Source organism: Notothenia coriiceps, unplaced genomic scaffold, assembly GCF_000735185.1.
Source record: "Notothenia coriiceps isolate Sejong01 unplaced genomic scaffold, NC01 NC01_scaffold00011601, whole genome shotgun sequence".
In the NCBI taxonomy this organism is placed as follows: domain Eukaryota; kingdom Metazoa; phylum Chordata; class Actinopteri; order Perciformes; family Nototheniidae; genus Notothenia; species Notothenia coriiceps.
This window is the reverse complement of record NW_011344302.1, coordinates 16,697-35,312: the sequence shown is the minus strand read 5'-3', so window position 1 is coordinate 35,312 and position 18,616 is coordinate 16,697. Positions and strand designations below refer to the sequence as shown.

At 40.4% G+C, this 18,616-nt stretch overlaps 1 protein-coding gene across 1 annotated transcript in view; it reads right to left on the bottom strand.

The window, feature by feature from the left end:
- Positions 1–7,445, bottom strand: part of tnfrsfa (tumor necrosis factor receptor superfamily, member a) — an 18,443-nt gene extending 10,998 nt beyond the window's left edge. The window contains exons 1-3 of the mRNA XM_010772724.1: positions 7,182–7,445; positions 1,751–1,919; positions 14–145 (exon numbers count right to left, since the gene is read on the bottom strand). Coding sequence (XP_010771026.1) covers positions 14–145; positions 1,751–1,919; positions 7,182–7,214 — 334 coding nt within the window. The 5' untranslated portion in view covers positions 7,215–7,445. The remainder of the gene's footprint in view (positions 1–13; positions 146–1,750; positions 1,920–7,181) is intronic.
- Between the last annotated feature and the right edge of the window lie 11,171 nt (positions 7,446–18,616).

Sequence of the window (18,616 nt, the reverse complement as noted above, 5' to 3'; positions counted from 1 at the left end):
AGAGGGTGGTCACCTGAGCGGCAGTGGGTGCAGGGCAGGCAGCGGTTCATCCCGTTGGAGTGCTCCGTGTACGTCTGTCCGTGCTCACAGGACACACACGTTCCCTGCTCCTGCTCTCTCTCACATACTTTCTGCACAAAGGTTCCTGCAAATAATAAAAAACAACCAAAAAATCATCTGATTAATAATAAACCCAAAGTACAAGCATTTCAAGTCCAGTGAATCTTGTCTTTTGTATTGTGACAGAATCAGGCTGGCTTTGAGCTTTTGGCAGAAGCTTGGGGATAGGAAACTCATAAAACAGATACCAATGTGGCCTTCTGGTTTTCTGGTTCTCCGACATTAACTCATGTTTGCCCGGTTGTAATGTCTTGTGTTTTTTATATTTGGGATATTTGGTTGTGTTTCTTCTGTTTTGTAATAATGACAAATGCATTTGAAACGCAATCCACATTTACTCCAGCTTTACTGCAGCCGTGTATAAATGACTTGCACTCAAATACAAAGGATTACATTATGTTGATTTGATGTCCACATGTCATGGGGATTAGAAGAAGAAGAGAATTACACAGTGATCTCTCCCTGTGGTCACTTGTCATGCTTTAAATTCTAATACTCAGTTCATGTGTCCCGTGAAGAAAACCACTCGATTGTCATGTGTTTGAGGGTTTATCTGATGCACCAATGGAACAAAGACACAGTAGGATACGAAATATGCAAAAGAGGGCAAAGATGTATTGGGTTGAATTGATGAAGTAACTGTGGATGGTAAAGGTGTTTTACAGTTCAGTGTGTACAATCGGTAAGGTCATCTTTTAATGTTGTAAATGCAAGACAAAAGAATCACAATAGTTCGAAAAATCGTCGAACCCAAGAGAATACAAATGTTCTACAGGTTACAACCAAGCAGTGATGCTCTGTTTGATCAGTTCATATCTCCAAATGATCTCTCACCCATGAATGACAACACTTCTATTTCTTTGTACAAACTGCTGATTTTCTAAAGGCGCCATTTCTATTGTTGCCTTCGATTTCAGAAATGAGAAAGCAACAAATGTGTAGGCCCAAAGGTCTGCTCAGTTAAAGTGATAGAAAAACACATGATAGAAGAGGTAACCTTAAGTCAATTTGGGGATTTGATGAATGGGCATGTGTTTTGGAAACAAAGCACTAGTTTATAAAGTGACTGTGAACCCAAACTAATGCCAGAGTTGATCAAATACAATTATTTCTTAGAAATCAGATTTGCAAATGAAATAACTCAATCAGCTAGAAATGTCATGCAGCAATTACATCTTAGCTAAATATGTGTGTACATTTAGCAACTTCTTTACAAAAACAAGTCATATGGCCTGTAGCTTAACATATTGGGACTTCAAAGTAACCTCCCCTGCATCATTTCCCCTTTCCCCTTCACTCCGGTTGGAGTAGTTCCTCGCCATCATGCATTCTTTCCAGACCATGCAGTGGATATTTGCAAAACTCATTTGGTATACAGTTCAGGTTTTGACATTTGACTTTTTCACACAAAATGCCATTTAAATGTTAGCTCTAGCACGCTCTCAGTTCTTGACTGGCAGTTGGTGTTTGATGATACAGGAAACAATAAAAACATGTTGATCAAAGGGAGTTTCAAGTTGAAATGTTGCAGCCGGCGTACATACACAGGCCCAGCATTCCACATGTGTTTAGTTGCATGTAACTGGAGCTGCACTGTCTACTGTATACCCCTCTAATGTGGTCTCCTTACCAGCCTGGCAGTTGAGGCAGCAGAGTCCCTGCTGGAGGTACTGCTCGTTCTCCACGCATGTTCTGTGCCGTCGGAGGGTGAGGTTTTTGTGATCATCGCCGGACCACTGAGCGGCTGGAGGTTCTGCTGCGTGACAAACCAGCCCGACGAGGAGCGCTGCCACACACACCTGAAACATCAGTGAGAAAAAGAGGGGAACAAAAAGACTGTGCATTAGTTGTGTGTAACAACTTACATGAAGGACAGCAAGCAGGAGAGTTCTTCTTCATAGGGAGCCTTGTGTGAGCAATCTACAAGTTAATTCGAACCATCTGATCTGAACATCTGCCGTGGGAAAGCAATTACGGGAGCCGAGCAGCTGGTCAGAAGTGGAGGCAAAACATCCGTGATGCAGAGCTATACACTGACTGCACGCAGCGCAACCCTAACTAAATTATTCTATTATCTTTTTTTTAAGTAGGAGGCATTTAAAAAAGCAGAGGCTCTAAACAGTTGGTGTAACAGAAAGGGAGTCGATAAGGAATCTCAGCGAACACCAGCTTGGTGCCCGTATCAAATGTGATACCAAAAATCTATTCATGTGCTAGATAATAACAGGCTTGTATAGGTGGGGTAGGGGGAAGAATACGGCCCAACACTTTAGTGTGGCCCCCAGGCGCTGGTGTTTATTCACACGCTTTTCACCATGTCAATGTGAGAAGGCCCCATTCATTGGCAAACAACACACTTTAGTGCCTCTACTTCAAATGACCCACATTCTCAAACCCCGGCTCTTTGAATGCCACGACATGTGACACCGCCGTGAAGCGCCTCCAACGCAACGCGACACCTCCTGGGTAAATGAGAGGCCTAGATTTGGAGGTTTTGTCTCTCCTGTGCGTCACCCCCCCTTCCCATCTACCCCTCCACCAGAAAAGAACAGGTTAGGGTGGAGGGGGCAAGGTAGAGAGGGAGAAAGAGAAGGATGGATTCAAAGTGAGAAACTGTAGACAGCTAGCTGAAGATGTTCTGCAGGGAATAGGTTGTCTCAAAAAGACAGTGTGGGAGAATGGGAGGAATAAAGACTGAGAACAGAGGTGGGGAAAGAGTGGAGAGCGACTCCTGACGCTAGACTTGGCTCTCTGGAGGGCCGCCATGCCTTGTTGTTCAAAAGAACTTTCCCCTCTCCCTCTCTCCCTGTCTTCTTCCTCTCCCTGCGCTCACGTCAGACTTTCCAAAGACGCTGAGAGCGAGACGTGGAGGGGCAGACGGCCGGCAGAGCAGTCACAATCACACCATTTAGATCTATCCAAACATTCTGGGGAGGGGGAGACAGAAGAGAGAAGGAAAAGGGGAGGCAGATCAAATAGAGGGGAGGACTAACAGCTTGCATGACACAGGGCGAGTATTTAGACTTGAATACAGTATGTGTCTGACTGCGGGGTGGGGGAATGTAAAGAGACATGGACTTGGAGAAAGGGAAAGTGGAAGGCCGTGTGAAAAGGCAAGAGAGAAAGAACTGTGTATGAGCACATGACAACAGTGGAAAGAAAAGATGGGGAAATAATGAGCTGCTCTTAAGGTAACCCTACACTTCTACAAAGCACAAGCAGAACATGACGATGCACTGTATGTCCAATAATGTAATCATATAGCAGTTAGAAAAGGTAATGACATAAAACTCAGGTGTGTATGACAGTGAAGATTCATAGACAGCATAGAGATGACATCATTTCAATTCTTTGTTCATTCCAGGGCGGTGATTCAAAACAGTCCCAGGTGCAGCCGCCCTGAAAGCGAACCTGTTGGACTCAGCAGTTAAAGACTTGCTACACAGAAGATACAGTAGCCTTTTACACAAGAGAAGCTCGGAAAAATATGAAAAATAAGCTATGAAATATTTGTATAAACTGTTATTCTGCTGACTCATTTATAGATTTATTATTATTTGTTTGGTTTATAAAACGTAACAAAAGATGTCCTCATTAACCCATGGCCACATCTTCAAATGTCTTACTCTTCTATCCAACAGTCCAAAAACCCAACAATATTCAGATTACAATTATATGAAACCTAAAAAAGCAGCAAATCTCCAAAGCTGGAGCCAGGTTGCATTTTAAAATTATTATTACATTATTATTATTATTATTGCAAAATGCGGCCATATCTCCGGCTAGGAAGGTCGCATCAACGTGCTCCCGTCTCTAGCACCCCCGCAGCCCGAGCTACGAGTGAAAGAACTAAACTTACATGAAACTTCCGTTGGGTTGCTTTAAAGTCAAGCTTCAGTTTAAGATTCACCCTGTAATAGAAACATGTGATGGAGCATTACTAACCTGACTCAGATGCTTTGTTTCACCAAACCATCTAGGAAAAAAAAAGTGCCTGCCCTTTCCAATATACTTGGCAGGTGATTGGATCAATCTATCACCTTCTATCATGGGCCACTTCTGATTGGTTAACAATGGCTGGTACATGTGGAGCACAGCACTTCTGATTGGTGTGGATGACTGACACACAAGAAGATATATATTTTTTTAAATAAAAAAGTGTGGTATTTCTTGCAGACAAGGAAGAAACGCCACCGACATGTGTCCACAATATGATCCTACTAAACTACATGGATATAAATGAACTGTGTACACAAACACTCTGGGCAGCCACAGTGCGGCTAGTTTGACCTCTCACTGAGCTAAAGGAGTGACCATAACCTCAATGTCCAAAGCCCTCCAAACCCACAATCCTGGAAGCTCTCCAAGCCCCGCTGAAGAGGTTCAGTCCACTTCACAGCCTTTCATCCTGTACAATGAGTGGGCTTGGCTGCAGACCATTTAGTCAAACAGCGTCCTATTGTCGTGCTTCCCATCTGTATTTATGAAAGGTATTCTTGTGTGGATGTTAAACTAATAAAAAGTTGGAATAAAAGAATGACAGAGCTCTGTTTATGCGACAGTAGCTCCCCTCCACTTCCTCTGAACACCCTGGGTTGTTCCGACTTGCCCTGGCACAAACACTACACATGCAATGCTCACTGAAAATGCATTTGTGACTAAATGACAGGACATCCTTTCAGCTGACCTGGGTTATCAATGGGCCATTTAGAGGGCTGCGATCACTCCATATCCCTGAGGGAAGTATAGTGAACTTCATTACAGAAAATAACGGGCACAACATGCAATGAACTGTAGCACAGACGATGCAGATACAATGCACACACATACAAACTACAGGGGATTAGTTCCTTCATATTGGGCAGATGATTTCAATTGTAGCCAACTGATAAGCAACAACATGCTGCACCTCATTAGAACTCCTGTATACGGACCTGACTCTCCATATCATGCTTCTCTTATTAGTCAATTCTTCACGGGACAATTACAGGACATTCAGGATAGTAACGATATTGTTCATCCATAATCTCAGTCATCAAGATGAAGAGGAAAGAGTTATTTTTAAGTTTCAATTGAACGTATTACTACGAATGAGGATGACCTGAGGAGGAGGGTAGAACAAAGATAGAAATCACAATACATGTTTTTAGAAAGAGTATTTATCCAGAAACTCATTCACATGCGTTTTATAATTAGATGAGAACATAAAAGCAGCACATTCAATTCATTGGAACCAGGTTACGCTTGAATTGTTTCAACATTTTGAAAATAGTTGACGACTGAGTTTTTTCGAGAAGAAGAAGAGTTATTTAAAGATTTAAAATGTTATGAGTGAGTTAAGTGCTGATGATGGTAGAATAGATATAGAAAATATGCATCATAATAAATGTTACTTTCTTGTTCAGTCCATATAAAACCAAGTGCAAAGTGTCGTTAATTCAGTACATTAAATCTAGTTTTTTGGAGTGAATCCTTAACTGCGCAGTGATTTGTGATCTGAGTGAAATGTGATTGAAATCACTGGATTATACTTGGTCAGCAGCTGGAGGCTCCATCATGTACACTGAGACTCAACCATCCATTACTACTTATTCATATTACAACGTTGCTTCAGCACATGATAATAATAATACATAATATTTATATAGCGCCTTTCACGAAACCCAAGGTCGCTTTACAAGTCGGGTTGGGGGGGGGCGAAGTTTCTCCATAGTCCCTTAGCAACAAGGCCTGCTGGCGAGGCCTCCAGAATGTACTGCAGTTTAGAGAAGAGATAAACATTGACTTTGCCACCCGGAGAATTCAATCTGATTTCAGTAATGGAACACTGCGTGACTTAAAACACAGATCAGACGACGCAGAAAACAAACATTAAAGCTGCAGGCCCATCAGCAGATGTTTGATTTAACACATACAGTAGGCATTATGTGATGACATGCCACAACATTGCAGCTTAATGGCTAACACTGCTGCTCTTATCAACCACAAAAGCCACCAAGCCTTCATTTGCTCTGTCATTTAGAACTGTGATTCATTTCCCATCTCACACTGTAAAGTATTAAAAGGGAACCTTGCCACAAAAAAAGTAATCACATATTGTGCATTAATCCAAATAACCTTTAATGAAGTGGCCTCACTTTGAGGCTTTACATTACAGTATTTATAGTGTCAGGCTTTAATGCTGCACACAGATGGAAAAAACAACAGGCGAGGAATGAAAAGACGTCTCTGTGAGGGACTGAGAGTGGAATAAAGCTGACTGGAAAAACTGTTGAGAGAACTTAGTGACTTTAATTGACTAACTGGCAAGGTAAGTTATTGGCTTTTCCAGGGTCAAACTGACTACAGCTTTAGACATGTCTCTGTAAACCGTGCCTCTCAACACACTCTTCACACAATTTGATTTAAAGCTAGCGAGAGCAAAAGTTCACTACACACAGGCATAGCTGCAGTGCACTTATTAATAGTTAGCCTATAGGGCCAGCTACATCCGCTGTGACAGACCCACACAGCCATCAATGTCTGAACAATATGACCACATGATGTCCAACACAGATGGTGGCTGTAATATTAAAGCTGTGGGAATGAATACTGCAGCACATGTAGGCTGCTTTAAACCAGTAACAGGAGCCAATAAGCTCCAAATGAGTCTATTCTTTACAGAAATAAACACTTTAATCAACAACAAACACAATGTTGCTTCCTGTGTATGCGCTCTTGGGACAATGCAGGGGCTTGTATCATCTTCAGCAAGTTCACAGGCCCGGTCGGGATTTGTGCACCCATGTGAACAGCAGAGCTTCCCAACAAAAGTCAAGGTTTTACTGGCTTAAGTGTCTATTTAATGAGACATTCGGTTTTTATTTTTATTAGACCCCTTCTGACTTCACAGCGACAATTTGAATCAACATGTGAATCGCATTATTCGCAAAATAATGCAACTGTATGTGAAGCGAGTACAACAGAAAACGATACAAGTTAAAGACATATTATTGGCATTTAAAAAAAGACAAATTCATAACAGTGAGTTTTCAGAGGGGTGTATTGTCGTGTTTACTTACATAAAGTTTCCCGACCACCGGTTCTAACTTCATCTTGGGAACTTCGAGATGAGAGGAAATCCCGGCGGCGACTTCGCGTTACAAACCAAGCAGTTTAAAGTCTCTAAAAATCACAATTATAGTAAAAAAACTAAACAACAACACCAGTCCAGCTTTAAAGCTATCCGTCGCCGGGTTTCTTTCATGAGTTTACTAGGCACTGACAAAACTTTAGACAGTTTTTCTGGGAGCTCAGAGAGACACGGTCTGAGCACCACCGCTGACTTTTTTTTTTGCCCTAGAGCTCGTGCGACGTCAGAGACAGAGTTTCCATCAGCAAATCACATCGTGGCACCTTGAATATTAATGAGCTTCTCAACAGAGTTAGAAGTACAATTTGGCAAAAGTAACAATACCACCAGTTGTGTAGGTAACTAAGTAGCCTTTGGCCAAAATATACGCAGGTAATGGACTTTTTACTCCACTATATTTTTTTGACAGATGCCCGATGAAAGCCATGCACCTTAAAATGTGTTCCTTTGGAATGTGTTTTACCTGATACACTTAATTCTAATTGTTCCTTTATGTTTGAACAAAATTCACCCATTACTAAATAAGCAATCTAGAAAGGCTCTGAGTCTTGCATTAGCTGGAAAAGGCATCACCCAGAGGCAGAAACCAGGGCTTTTTCCGAGCTCTAAAAGTAGACTTCGATTTTATAGAAGAAGCAGCAAATGCTGTAGATTTAACCACCAGGCTATATAAAGCAGCTAAAATCAGCATATTCTTAAACATTTAGTGCAGTACATGCAACATACACATTATTGCAGCAGTAATATTTCAAAACATCATAATTAATACGTACAATGCAATCACAATTATACGTATTTAAGTCCAAACATATTTAAGCATTAATTAAATATGCACTTTATATCCAAAAGACCAATTACTGAATAGACGAGACCAAACAACAATTTTTTGTATAAAACTGTAAAAATGCAAGACAATTTATTTTTGGAATACGTTTTCTATTATTAATCTGAATCTGAAAATTAACTTAAGTTTGAAATTAAATGTAGAGGAATAAATAAGTTTAAAGTAGCAGAAAGGTTATTACTTAAGTGAAGTACAAGTACAAATAGACTAGCAAACGTACTTCCCACCACTAGTTTTAAATGTGAAACAAAACCACATTTCATTGTGCTTTAACAGGTTGCAACTATTTCTGTGGATTGTACATTGAAGCACAGATTTCTTTAACATTGTAATGGTGCTTGAGGTACATTGAGTAATCAGTAACTCACTCCAACAACTATAGCCATTAACTAGCCTATGCAATATGTGACTAACTAGTAATAACTAACTCATGTGCAACAGGGTGAAGCACTAGATTTCCCACAAATACATTACATGTTACTTGTTAGAATGCAGCTAATACAAACAGTTTCCCAGAGTGAAAACACTTTCTGGGTTTTTGCACTTGAAGAACTCTACAGTATATATAGAGGAGGTCAGCGGCTATTCAGTGACACTATAACATTATTCCACTGTTTGTATTAGACTATATCAAACAGCAAACATCCTCTCAAATGTGGTTCCTGCTGACAAAATCTTATCTAAAGTGGGTCTGAAGCCTGTCTGTCTAGGGAGGAGAAAGCGGAAGTTATTTGGGAAAACCTACACTAGACCATGCCAGGATAATTAGCCAAACAAACCAACAAATAAACAAATGGAGCCAAAGAACTAGTATAAATAAATACGATGCAAGCCACTGAGTCAGACAGTTTCATGACGAAAAAGGATTGAGCAATAACTGGACACGGAGAGTAAATGTCTGTCTCAGTCAGTCACCAGTTTAGAAAAACATGTGTTATGAAATGTCACGAAGACTGGTTAAATATCTTGTGACCAAAGTCATGATATTGAGGGGTGGGGAACATAGGGGAGGGGATTCATTATAACAATGTTACATTGTTATAATGAATCTGTCTTGACACAATGCCTCGGTGAATGTAAAAAAGCAAACTGTGAATTGGCCATGTGAGGAATGCTGTTTTTAATTAGAGTATCTATAAATGAGAGATGACCTCAGTTTCCCAGATAAATATCTGATAAAAACCCTGATGTGAGAGTTGTTACACCACTGTGTTGTTTACTCACAGCACACTGCTTAGTGCATCCTAGGTAATCCCATACTCTAAAAAAGGGAAAGAGGGCGGAAAAAAAAGAAAAGTTAGCAGTTTGTTTGGAGCTTAAAAGAAGAAGTGAATAAATCACATAAAAAACATGCACGAACAATCATTTTAATCTGGAACAAACAATACAACATCCAGTTTCATAACAGCTGCATCCCATCCACTCAAAGTTAAGCATGTATCTCAACTAAAACTCTAGGAAATCTCTATCTGTATCTTCCACTTGGAGCACATCCTGTGCTCCTCCTGAGGTCACCAAATACGTGCTCAAAAACAGGAAGTGTATGATTGAGTTATTTGCAGGCTTATCCTGAGCAAGTCAGTATTTATGTCCACTGGGTTGATTAGTTCAGATAGTAAACTTGTGCAATAACAATTATCACTGCAAAGTTGTGCAATTTATCGTCTGTATTTTTAGGGAGAATGTTTATGTCTTTACAGATGAAGGTAGTTGCTAAGGAGTGATTTGCATATCCTGTGTTTGAGTAGAGCGATGGTCCTGAGTGTGTTTGTATATGTGTGTATTTATGTTTGTGTACAGCAGATGGTGGTGAGTCGGAGAGTTTGACCTGCAGAGGAAAAGGCAAAAAAATAAAAGGAAGGGAAACCTTCCTGAGCGTCAGTAACTTATCTTGTGACGCCTGCTGGGTATTGTTTCGCTTGCTGTTAAGGAAGGTTGAAAAAAAGCCATCAACTATAAAGGAGCTGAACAAACTAAATGCAGCACATAAGCCATTAAGTGATTTTCATAAAAAACCTCCAAAAAGTCCCTTTTTGCAATGTACTCGATTTATGTAATTGATTTCAATTAGATTTTGTGATAAAAAAAAATGCATTTCAGTGACATTCAGGCTGTATTCTTAGTGGAAAACAGGACAGGAAATGTGTCAAATTGATCCACTTTCTTGGCCTGATGTCTTTGTTTGAGATAAGACATGTGGAACTTCAAAAATGATTATTAATTTATCTACCAGGATGTGCCATTTATATGGATTTAAAACACATAATTAAAACTTGTAAAAAGGTGTTAATATGATTGGACCCCTCCGTACATCCTTTTATGTGAGAGCTCTCAATAACAAACACAACAACAGCCAGAGGGTCACAGCGGCCTGTTTACTGTCGCAAGTGAACAGTCACAGTGGGAATGCTGAGCTGAGATGGGGGGGCTGCAGCCTGACTCAGAAGTTGATGACTTTGTTTATGTGTCTATCATCTATGGAGTGTTGGAGCATGACATTTATCCAGAACACTTCTCATGCATACAGTCACACACAGAGGAGTGTAAAAACACATACACATGTGGGGTTTTAAATGACTCCAACAAATGGATTGAACCCATCTATTAATAAAAGATCACATGAGTAATTGTATGTGAACATCAATCATAATTATATTATCACCTGACTCTGCAGTTCCCCAGACGGAGCGTTTTAGCCTCTTTTAACTCATGTATTGGATTAAAGGCCCTACACGTGTCCTATACTATTTTGCTTCACTCACAATCTAAGTGTCCCCAATTCTAACATGCAGATGTTTAACATGTTTCCTGTTTAACATAGTCACCTATAATGGACCATTAAGCAGCCAAAAAGGAGAGGTTATATCCCTGCGGACACAGAGCAAAAAAGGGAGTGCCTACAGTATAAGGCTTACATTTGCCAGATGGTCACAGACTCCAAATGAGTGCTAATGGTGCTCCGTAGCTGCTGGACGTGGACACAGATAGAAACATGTTTGGTAGCATGATAGGAACTTAAAGGGTGATCATTATTACAGTGGTATATTACAATTCGTGTCGGCTGCCCTCCAAGTGGCGACACAATTACTTATTTCAGGTTTAATACTAGAGGGAGGAAATGAATTAAACAGGAAAGGGGACTGCCATAGTAACAGCTCTGTGTGCTTAGAGCTAAATGTGTCAGCTCGTTAATAGGCTCACAGTGGCAATGCTAACATGCACTGTAAGAAACGTACCGTGAAATTCACAGTATTTAACTGGCAGCAATTGACAAGTTACTGTTGTAAACAGTAAGTAACTTGTCAATTGCTGCCAGTTAAATACTGTAAAAGGAATTACATTAAGTAACTTGTCAATTGCTGCCAGTTAAATACTGTAAAGGAAATCACAGTATTTACAAGTTTTTATTTACAGTAACAGTGTAAAATGAAACAGTAACTTCCAAGTACTGTATTTGTGTTTACGGTAATAGTGTTTTAACTGTAAAATGAAACACAGTAATATTTAATTACTTTATTTTTTGTTACAGCAGTAGTGTTATAGAATAAAACAGTAATTTCGAAGCATTGTATTTTTGTTTAAGCTAATAGTATTTTAACTATAAAATAAAACACTGCCATTTAAAAAGTACTGTATTTTTGTTTACGGTAATAGTGTTTCAATTGTAAAATGCCATAATTTTAAGTTACAGTATCAGTATCGTAACTGCAACATTTTTTTATTATAGTATACTTCATGTCATGCTGGTAATTTACAGATTACCAGAAATTCTTGACAAAATGTTAAAGCTCACGAATAACTGCAGGGAGACAGCAAACAATACATTTTAACAATGTGTTCTTAATTGTTGAACGGTATCAAGACCATGTATTTTCTTGTGCTAAATGATACATAGTTTCATCCATAAAACAATCGATATTAATATCCAAAAACATGGAGATTGCATTTTTAAACAGTGTCGATAACAAAACAAAGAATATGAAGCCATTTCTTCTGCCAAGCCATTTTAGAGACGTGCTATAGTTGAAAAGGTGTCACAACCTCGACACAAACTGGAGAACCCAAATGCACGACCCAGAGACACAGTCTTGAATGTAACAAACATTTTCTTTTTAATGTCATTGAACAGAAAATCCCTCTAAAATAAACTAAACAAAACAACAAAATCTGACAAGACTCTTTGCTGAGGCCTGGCACGACCACATGTGGGAACAAACATGAACTGACACAGGATAGGGGGGAGACAGGACTATTTAAACATGAGGTGAGTGGGAACAGGTGGAAACAATCGAGGGGCGGGGCAGACACTGACGATGGCGGGAAAACACAAAAAGGGAGGAAGTAACAGGGCCTGAAATGAGAGACAAGAGGTAAGTAGAAAATGAAACAGGAAATGGAAAACGAGACACGACATGAAACACAGGGACTTAACTAGAGATGAATGAGATAAATAGACAGACCTGTCATGACGTGAATAAACATGAAACCTTACTAAACGTAGAAATGACAGAAATAATACATAAACATAACCAACACATTTGACGAGACACAACAAAAGGCACTGTCATTTACGGCGACTTTGTGTAATTATTTGTTACTTGGTGCGTGAGACCTCTTTATCATATCGAACCTCTTCAGCCTAAACAATCCATTAGACTGAAAAGCATACTAATTTTCGTTCCGTGTGAGTAGTTGGGCTGCTGTAGAGGGGCAAGCAACAAAACACAAAACAACACTCGCGAGCACCCCTCGTTTGTCGTACATTTGCGCTGCAGTACTGCGTCGTCGCCGACGTGTCCGCCGAAGAACCGCCCACATTTCTGCCCTCGTCTTTTACCCTTTGGTCTCGACTTGGTCTTTCGAAGATCGAGCCTACAGGAATCTTTCCTTTTGCGACACACTTTCCGGGTAGTCGGAAGAGGACCGGTTGTCTGGTCCTGCAGGAGTGTGTCTCCAAAGAGCGAGACTTCAGAGACGTCGAGCGACCTGTGGGTGCGACAGGTGTAGATTACAATACTCTCCCCCTTTACATCTTTATTGTTCGAATTGTTATTTAATGTATTATCGACTGACAACTCAAACGAGTCAAAGAATACTAAAGTTATAATAAATGACATATTAGGAATATTATAATAGTCCAATTTCCGTGTAAAGGAGTTCTCTTTACTAACGCAGCAAATGCTCTATGTACACAGAAAAACTTAACAAACCGATTTGCAGTTCACACGATCCTTGAACCCATGAAATCAGATCGCTCAAAAGACAATAAATAACGACAAACCTCCACTCCCGGGAGTGTCCACAATTCTAGCTGCAATGTATCGAGTCGGGTTAAGTGTCAAGGAATCTAAACCTGGTAATACAAACTAATTGTGCGCCATAAGGCAATCAATATACAGCATAATAGTTTTATATGTATATTGATATAACAGTACTTCTGTATAATTATAAAAACAGAGAAACTAAGGTCACACAAACTTAAGATCGTGATATAACGTATGCTTGACATGCAATTCCTAAAATTCAGACCTTCATGATGACGACATTATTGATGGAGCTAACTTGAATCTACATCACCGCCCGAATAACTAATCAAGAACTGACTTATCAAAGTAAAAGGGAATGGAAATCTAGTTGCCCACCACTTATTCGACGGCCCCTGACGAAATCCCGCTCCAATAACCCTAAAATACATCAGAGAAATACGAAACCATCGAAAGTCGATACGAGACCTTGAAAGTCGAGAAACAAACCACGTCGTCCTGGGCGGGAGCCGAGGCGCGGAAAAAAGGAAATAATCTCCTCCGCTAATCAGGAGGGGTACATGAAGGATGGGTAAACCTGGGGCACTTCGCACCTTTTTTTAATGTACAACTAAATAAGTAATCCACTCTCTCTTTGTCAGTAGAGATAGGGACAACTTACCGCAGCTTCTTTATCAACTACAACTAGTTTTAATTTTTGTAAACGTTCAGTTTTTTTTTTTTACCAGCCTTTTACAATTCAAATGTTTAAAAATACATATTTGGTTGAGTAACTGTGATGTACAGAGACCAGAGGTGGTTTGCGCGTGGTAGTGTTTCTACCGGCAGTGCAAATCGTTTAAATGACAAGAAAGTCTTCTCCGCTTTTTTCATAATTTTTGACTCCACTTTGGTGATGTTCAGCACGTACCAACTTCTCGACATGTATGTGCTTTCCCTCAATCAGCAAGCACATTCTCGGTCGTACGCCCTGGCCGAAATGTTCCAAGTTCCTAATTATCCTAGATTACAGTCGATGCGATTGTAATACGATTGTTCCTGTGATTGCACCAAAACAGCATCGTTTGATCTAAAAAGAGAATTGCTTGCAAATGCAGAGACACATCGACCGCTATTGGTAATCACAAGTGTTTTGTTCTATGTGGGAGGGCACAAAACAAATCACGAGAGTCTAACTTCCGACCGTCAAAATATACTGATTATATACGTCCCGAGAGTTCAAAACTTGTCTCAGTCTCATATATAAAAGCAATCGCACCATCCATGGGTATGAAGACCAGGGAGGTTTAAGGTACTACGGGAGACATGGGCTTAAAGTTGCCCCCACACCTCCCCCCCAACGAAGCTCAAATACCTGCCAAAGGGAGACATGCGCTTAACTTGACCACACCCCTGCCACCACACGACAAATAAGTTTTACCGCCGCGTGAACTCACACCGGCACCATGGGACCTTCTTTAGAGACAGACACTCTTTATGTAATCCACACCGCTACCTCGCACCGAATTAACCTCACTTTACGAACCTTTCGAGACACATATACAATACACTAGGGAAAAATGTAGTAGCAACACAGTTAAACATCAAATAACGACACAACAAAACTAAAGTTCCTAAAAAACCAATAGAACAGTTAAACAAACCAATAGACCGTGTCGACACACACTGAGGGAGAACCATGTGACCATACACCAAAAGTGATTACATCTCCTAGTAAACATAAAATTAATTATTTGATGTCGTGACTGAGAATTAGCGACTGGTTTGAGAAAACAACAACTAGTTTACAAAAAGTTTCGTATTACATAACCATATAATATCACATTGATACGAAAACGGGTGTAGTGTCCTGACCATCAGGAGACGATGACCCCGTCTTCAACCGCGAGTATCGGGTAGGGGTTTTCTGGCCGTGCGTATCCTTTAGAGAGGAGGACCTTTTTTAGAATGGTGGGTCCGTATACGAGGGACACCAACGGGTCATCTCTCCACCTGATAAAATAATTAAATTTAGATAAATAGTACACGAAAATCCCTACGAATATAAGAGACAATGAGACGCAAACCACAAAAGCCCAAATACAAACACAAACATAACCAACAAACAACACAACAACAAATCCAGACTACTCCTCCTTTTGTACCTGTGTCGTCTAACCTAATACAACATCTCGCTCGTCAATAAATTAACAACCGTCACTAATAATAATATGACGCGAAGATCAATAGAGGTAGAAAAACGACATTGTCCTAGAATACTTTGAGATATAAGAACAATAGGTGGTGTAGGGAGATGTAGTATGTGGTACGGTAATTATGTCCTACCACACATACTACATTCTCCTTCTACACCATCGTATTGTTCATTTGCTATGTGGGTGAGTAAAATGTCTACACGACTATTATGTGCATTTTTTCGACCACTAGGTTTCAAAAATTGGTCATAACACGTGTCTTTCAATCGACATGGTAAAATTCTAAATTATGGCACAAGCCTTTGGTTTTTAATGTCATGAGACCTTACAATGCCATACTTATCCGTACTCATTGAGGTTGACATATTAGTGTCATTGGATTGGTTGGGTACATTTCTAGTGTCATTGGATGTTAATGACATCTTCTAGTGTCATTGGTGTTACTGCATACTTCAGTGTCATTGGAGTTACCATGACATCTTCTAGTTCATTGGTTTGTTGAATGACATCGTCTAAGTGTATTGGTTGTTACATGACAATTCTTGTAGTGTCATTGGTTTGTTACATGAATCTATTAGTGTCATTGGTTGTTCACATTCCTCTTCTAGTGTCATTTGTTACGTGACATCTATTAGGTGTCATTGGTTTGTACCATCCCTTCCTAGGTCGTTGGTTGTTACATGACCATCTTCTAGTTTTCATTGGTTAGTTACATCGACATCTATCAGTGTCAATTGGCTTACAGCTCACTCCAACATGCGAATCCCTTGTACGGTCGCTCCATTGGTTGTTACATGCATCTTTTAGTGTCATTGGTGTGTACATGCACTTTCGTGCTGCACTTGGATGTTACATTGACAGCCTTCTAGTGTTATTGTTGTTAATGACATCTTCTAGTGTGCATTGTTGTTACTGCACAATCTATTAGTGTCATTGGTTGTTCATGACATCTTTCTAGGGTCATTTGGATGTTACATGACATTTCCTAGTGTCATTGGTTGTTACATGACATCTTCTAGTGTCATTGTGTTGGTTACATGACATCATTCCTAATGTCATTGGTTTTTTTCTTTCTTGGTTTGGCCTTTTGGGGTACAAATATCAGATTTTATAGAATTTATTTTTGGGGGGGGGCGTTGTATAAAAGCCCACACTTATCGCCATCTATTCGAACCTAGCCACTATGAATCAAACCGATTAATGATCTATAAACTCCATATATGAATATCTCTATATAACGTCCCCACGGCATTCCACCACTTTTCAATCTGCCTAAAGATCCGGGCCGCTAACTGGTCCCCGGGGTTTGTAAAATCATTGTAATTCTTTTTTTACAAATTATCATTTGTTAGCACTATCGAAAAGTACCCGGGTTTTAGGGACGCGCCGGGCATAATAACATTCTGGGATAAGAAACGGTTTGACCTGGTCCTTTGATGTTACAGTCCACACACCCCCTTAATATGTTTCCTTAGACAGGACCGTAACGTGGAATTTTACGTTGTGTCTCCTTATATTTTATCTGTTTTCATTCCCATTATTTAGTAGTAAACATTAATATAACACCGCCGAGCCTTTCATCTGCTCTTATCGGCTAACGCCGACACCCTCCGAGTTTTTCGTACGGACTTCAGCCTATTCGAGCCTCGCCTGAACAGCCAAAACGTTACCGCCTTAAACGAACGGCGGGGGCAAGTAACGCTCACTGTACTGCTAATACATCATAGATGAGTTTACTCACTGAATTCACTCCCCGGACAAGTAAAATTTTGTTTAGTTATGTTCCCCACTTAGGATGTAATTTTCCTGTCTCTGAATAATGAACGTTTTGATGAAGCAGTCAGCTCGTCTACGACTGGTGGACAACTCAGGCCTCGTAAATGAAATTCTACGTGTTTACCAATTTAGCCACTTACAAGCTCTATTCTGCGACCGTTATGTCCCTCGATTTTATTAGGGTATCACTATGTGACTTGCCTCACAATGCTTACTTGTCAAGAGTCTCATTGTACGTGACTCTACAGAGTGTCTGCCGGGAGGAACGATACCACTTCGCTCTTCTCACGTAATAGACTTACTTGCGTCCGGCATCGCCGTTCGTTGTTCCTCCACCTTAGTGGACTGTACTGCAGTCCTTAGTGGACAGTTAGTCCTAACCCTTACTCTAAACTATGTAGGACAACGAGGCGCCCTACTCCTCGTAGGTATCTCCTCTGTCGAGTGAAGTACAATGGAGCTCTTGACCCCAAATCGCCATTCATGTGGTTATCGAGTCGCCTCTCTCCCCTCGTCAGGTTTCGTTACGTCGACAGATAATTTACGGAGGTATTTTCTCCCTGAGCCTCGTCGCTCACACCGAATGTTGCTCAGTGAGGCAAGTGCCCTCCCCTCCAGCTCCCATTGCGAATCCTAACCCGGATCTGGGCGTGTAGCTGACTGACCGAGTCGGTGTTACTTTTTGGTTCCCTGGATATATCACCAGAAACGGTTTGGTTCCACCTTTGGTTCCCTATTTAATTTATCATTTGGTTTAGGGGGGAATTGTACTTTCGTCGCAACACTCTTAAAACCTGGTAAGGAGAAAATGTTTTGACAAAAGTTCAGTCGTTATAGAACCCTAACTACAGACCACATTAGCGAGAGAACCCAAGTCGGTGCGTAGAGTTAAACACCAACTCAAGTCCTGAGACTGACCGGTGAGGTCTATCCGCATAAAAGAAGACAACCTTCGGTAAGACACAACTAAATGAAGATACAAACGCCAGCAATAAGACAACGTAGTGGGTAGAAGACAACTCGAAAGTGTACCACCTGTCTACCGGAATTCGAAAGAGGTCGGTTTCAGAACTAATAGAAAACTCTGAAGTAAAACAGGCGAATCTACTATCCGTTAAGACAGGTCCGGGATCCCGGTCGTGTCGTCGTTCGTAATAGGTTTATAAATGTGCACATCCCTACATCAAGTCTGTCCCAACAACGACCCAGGTAGGACGTACGTAACCCACAATACATGAAGTTTCACAAAAGTTTATAACACATAATAGATTCTTATCAGCTTTTC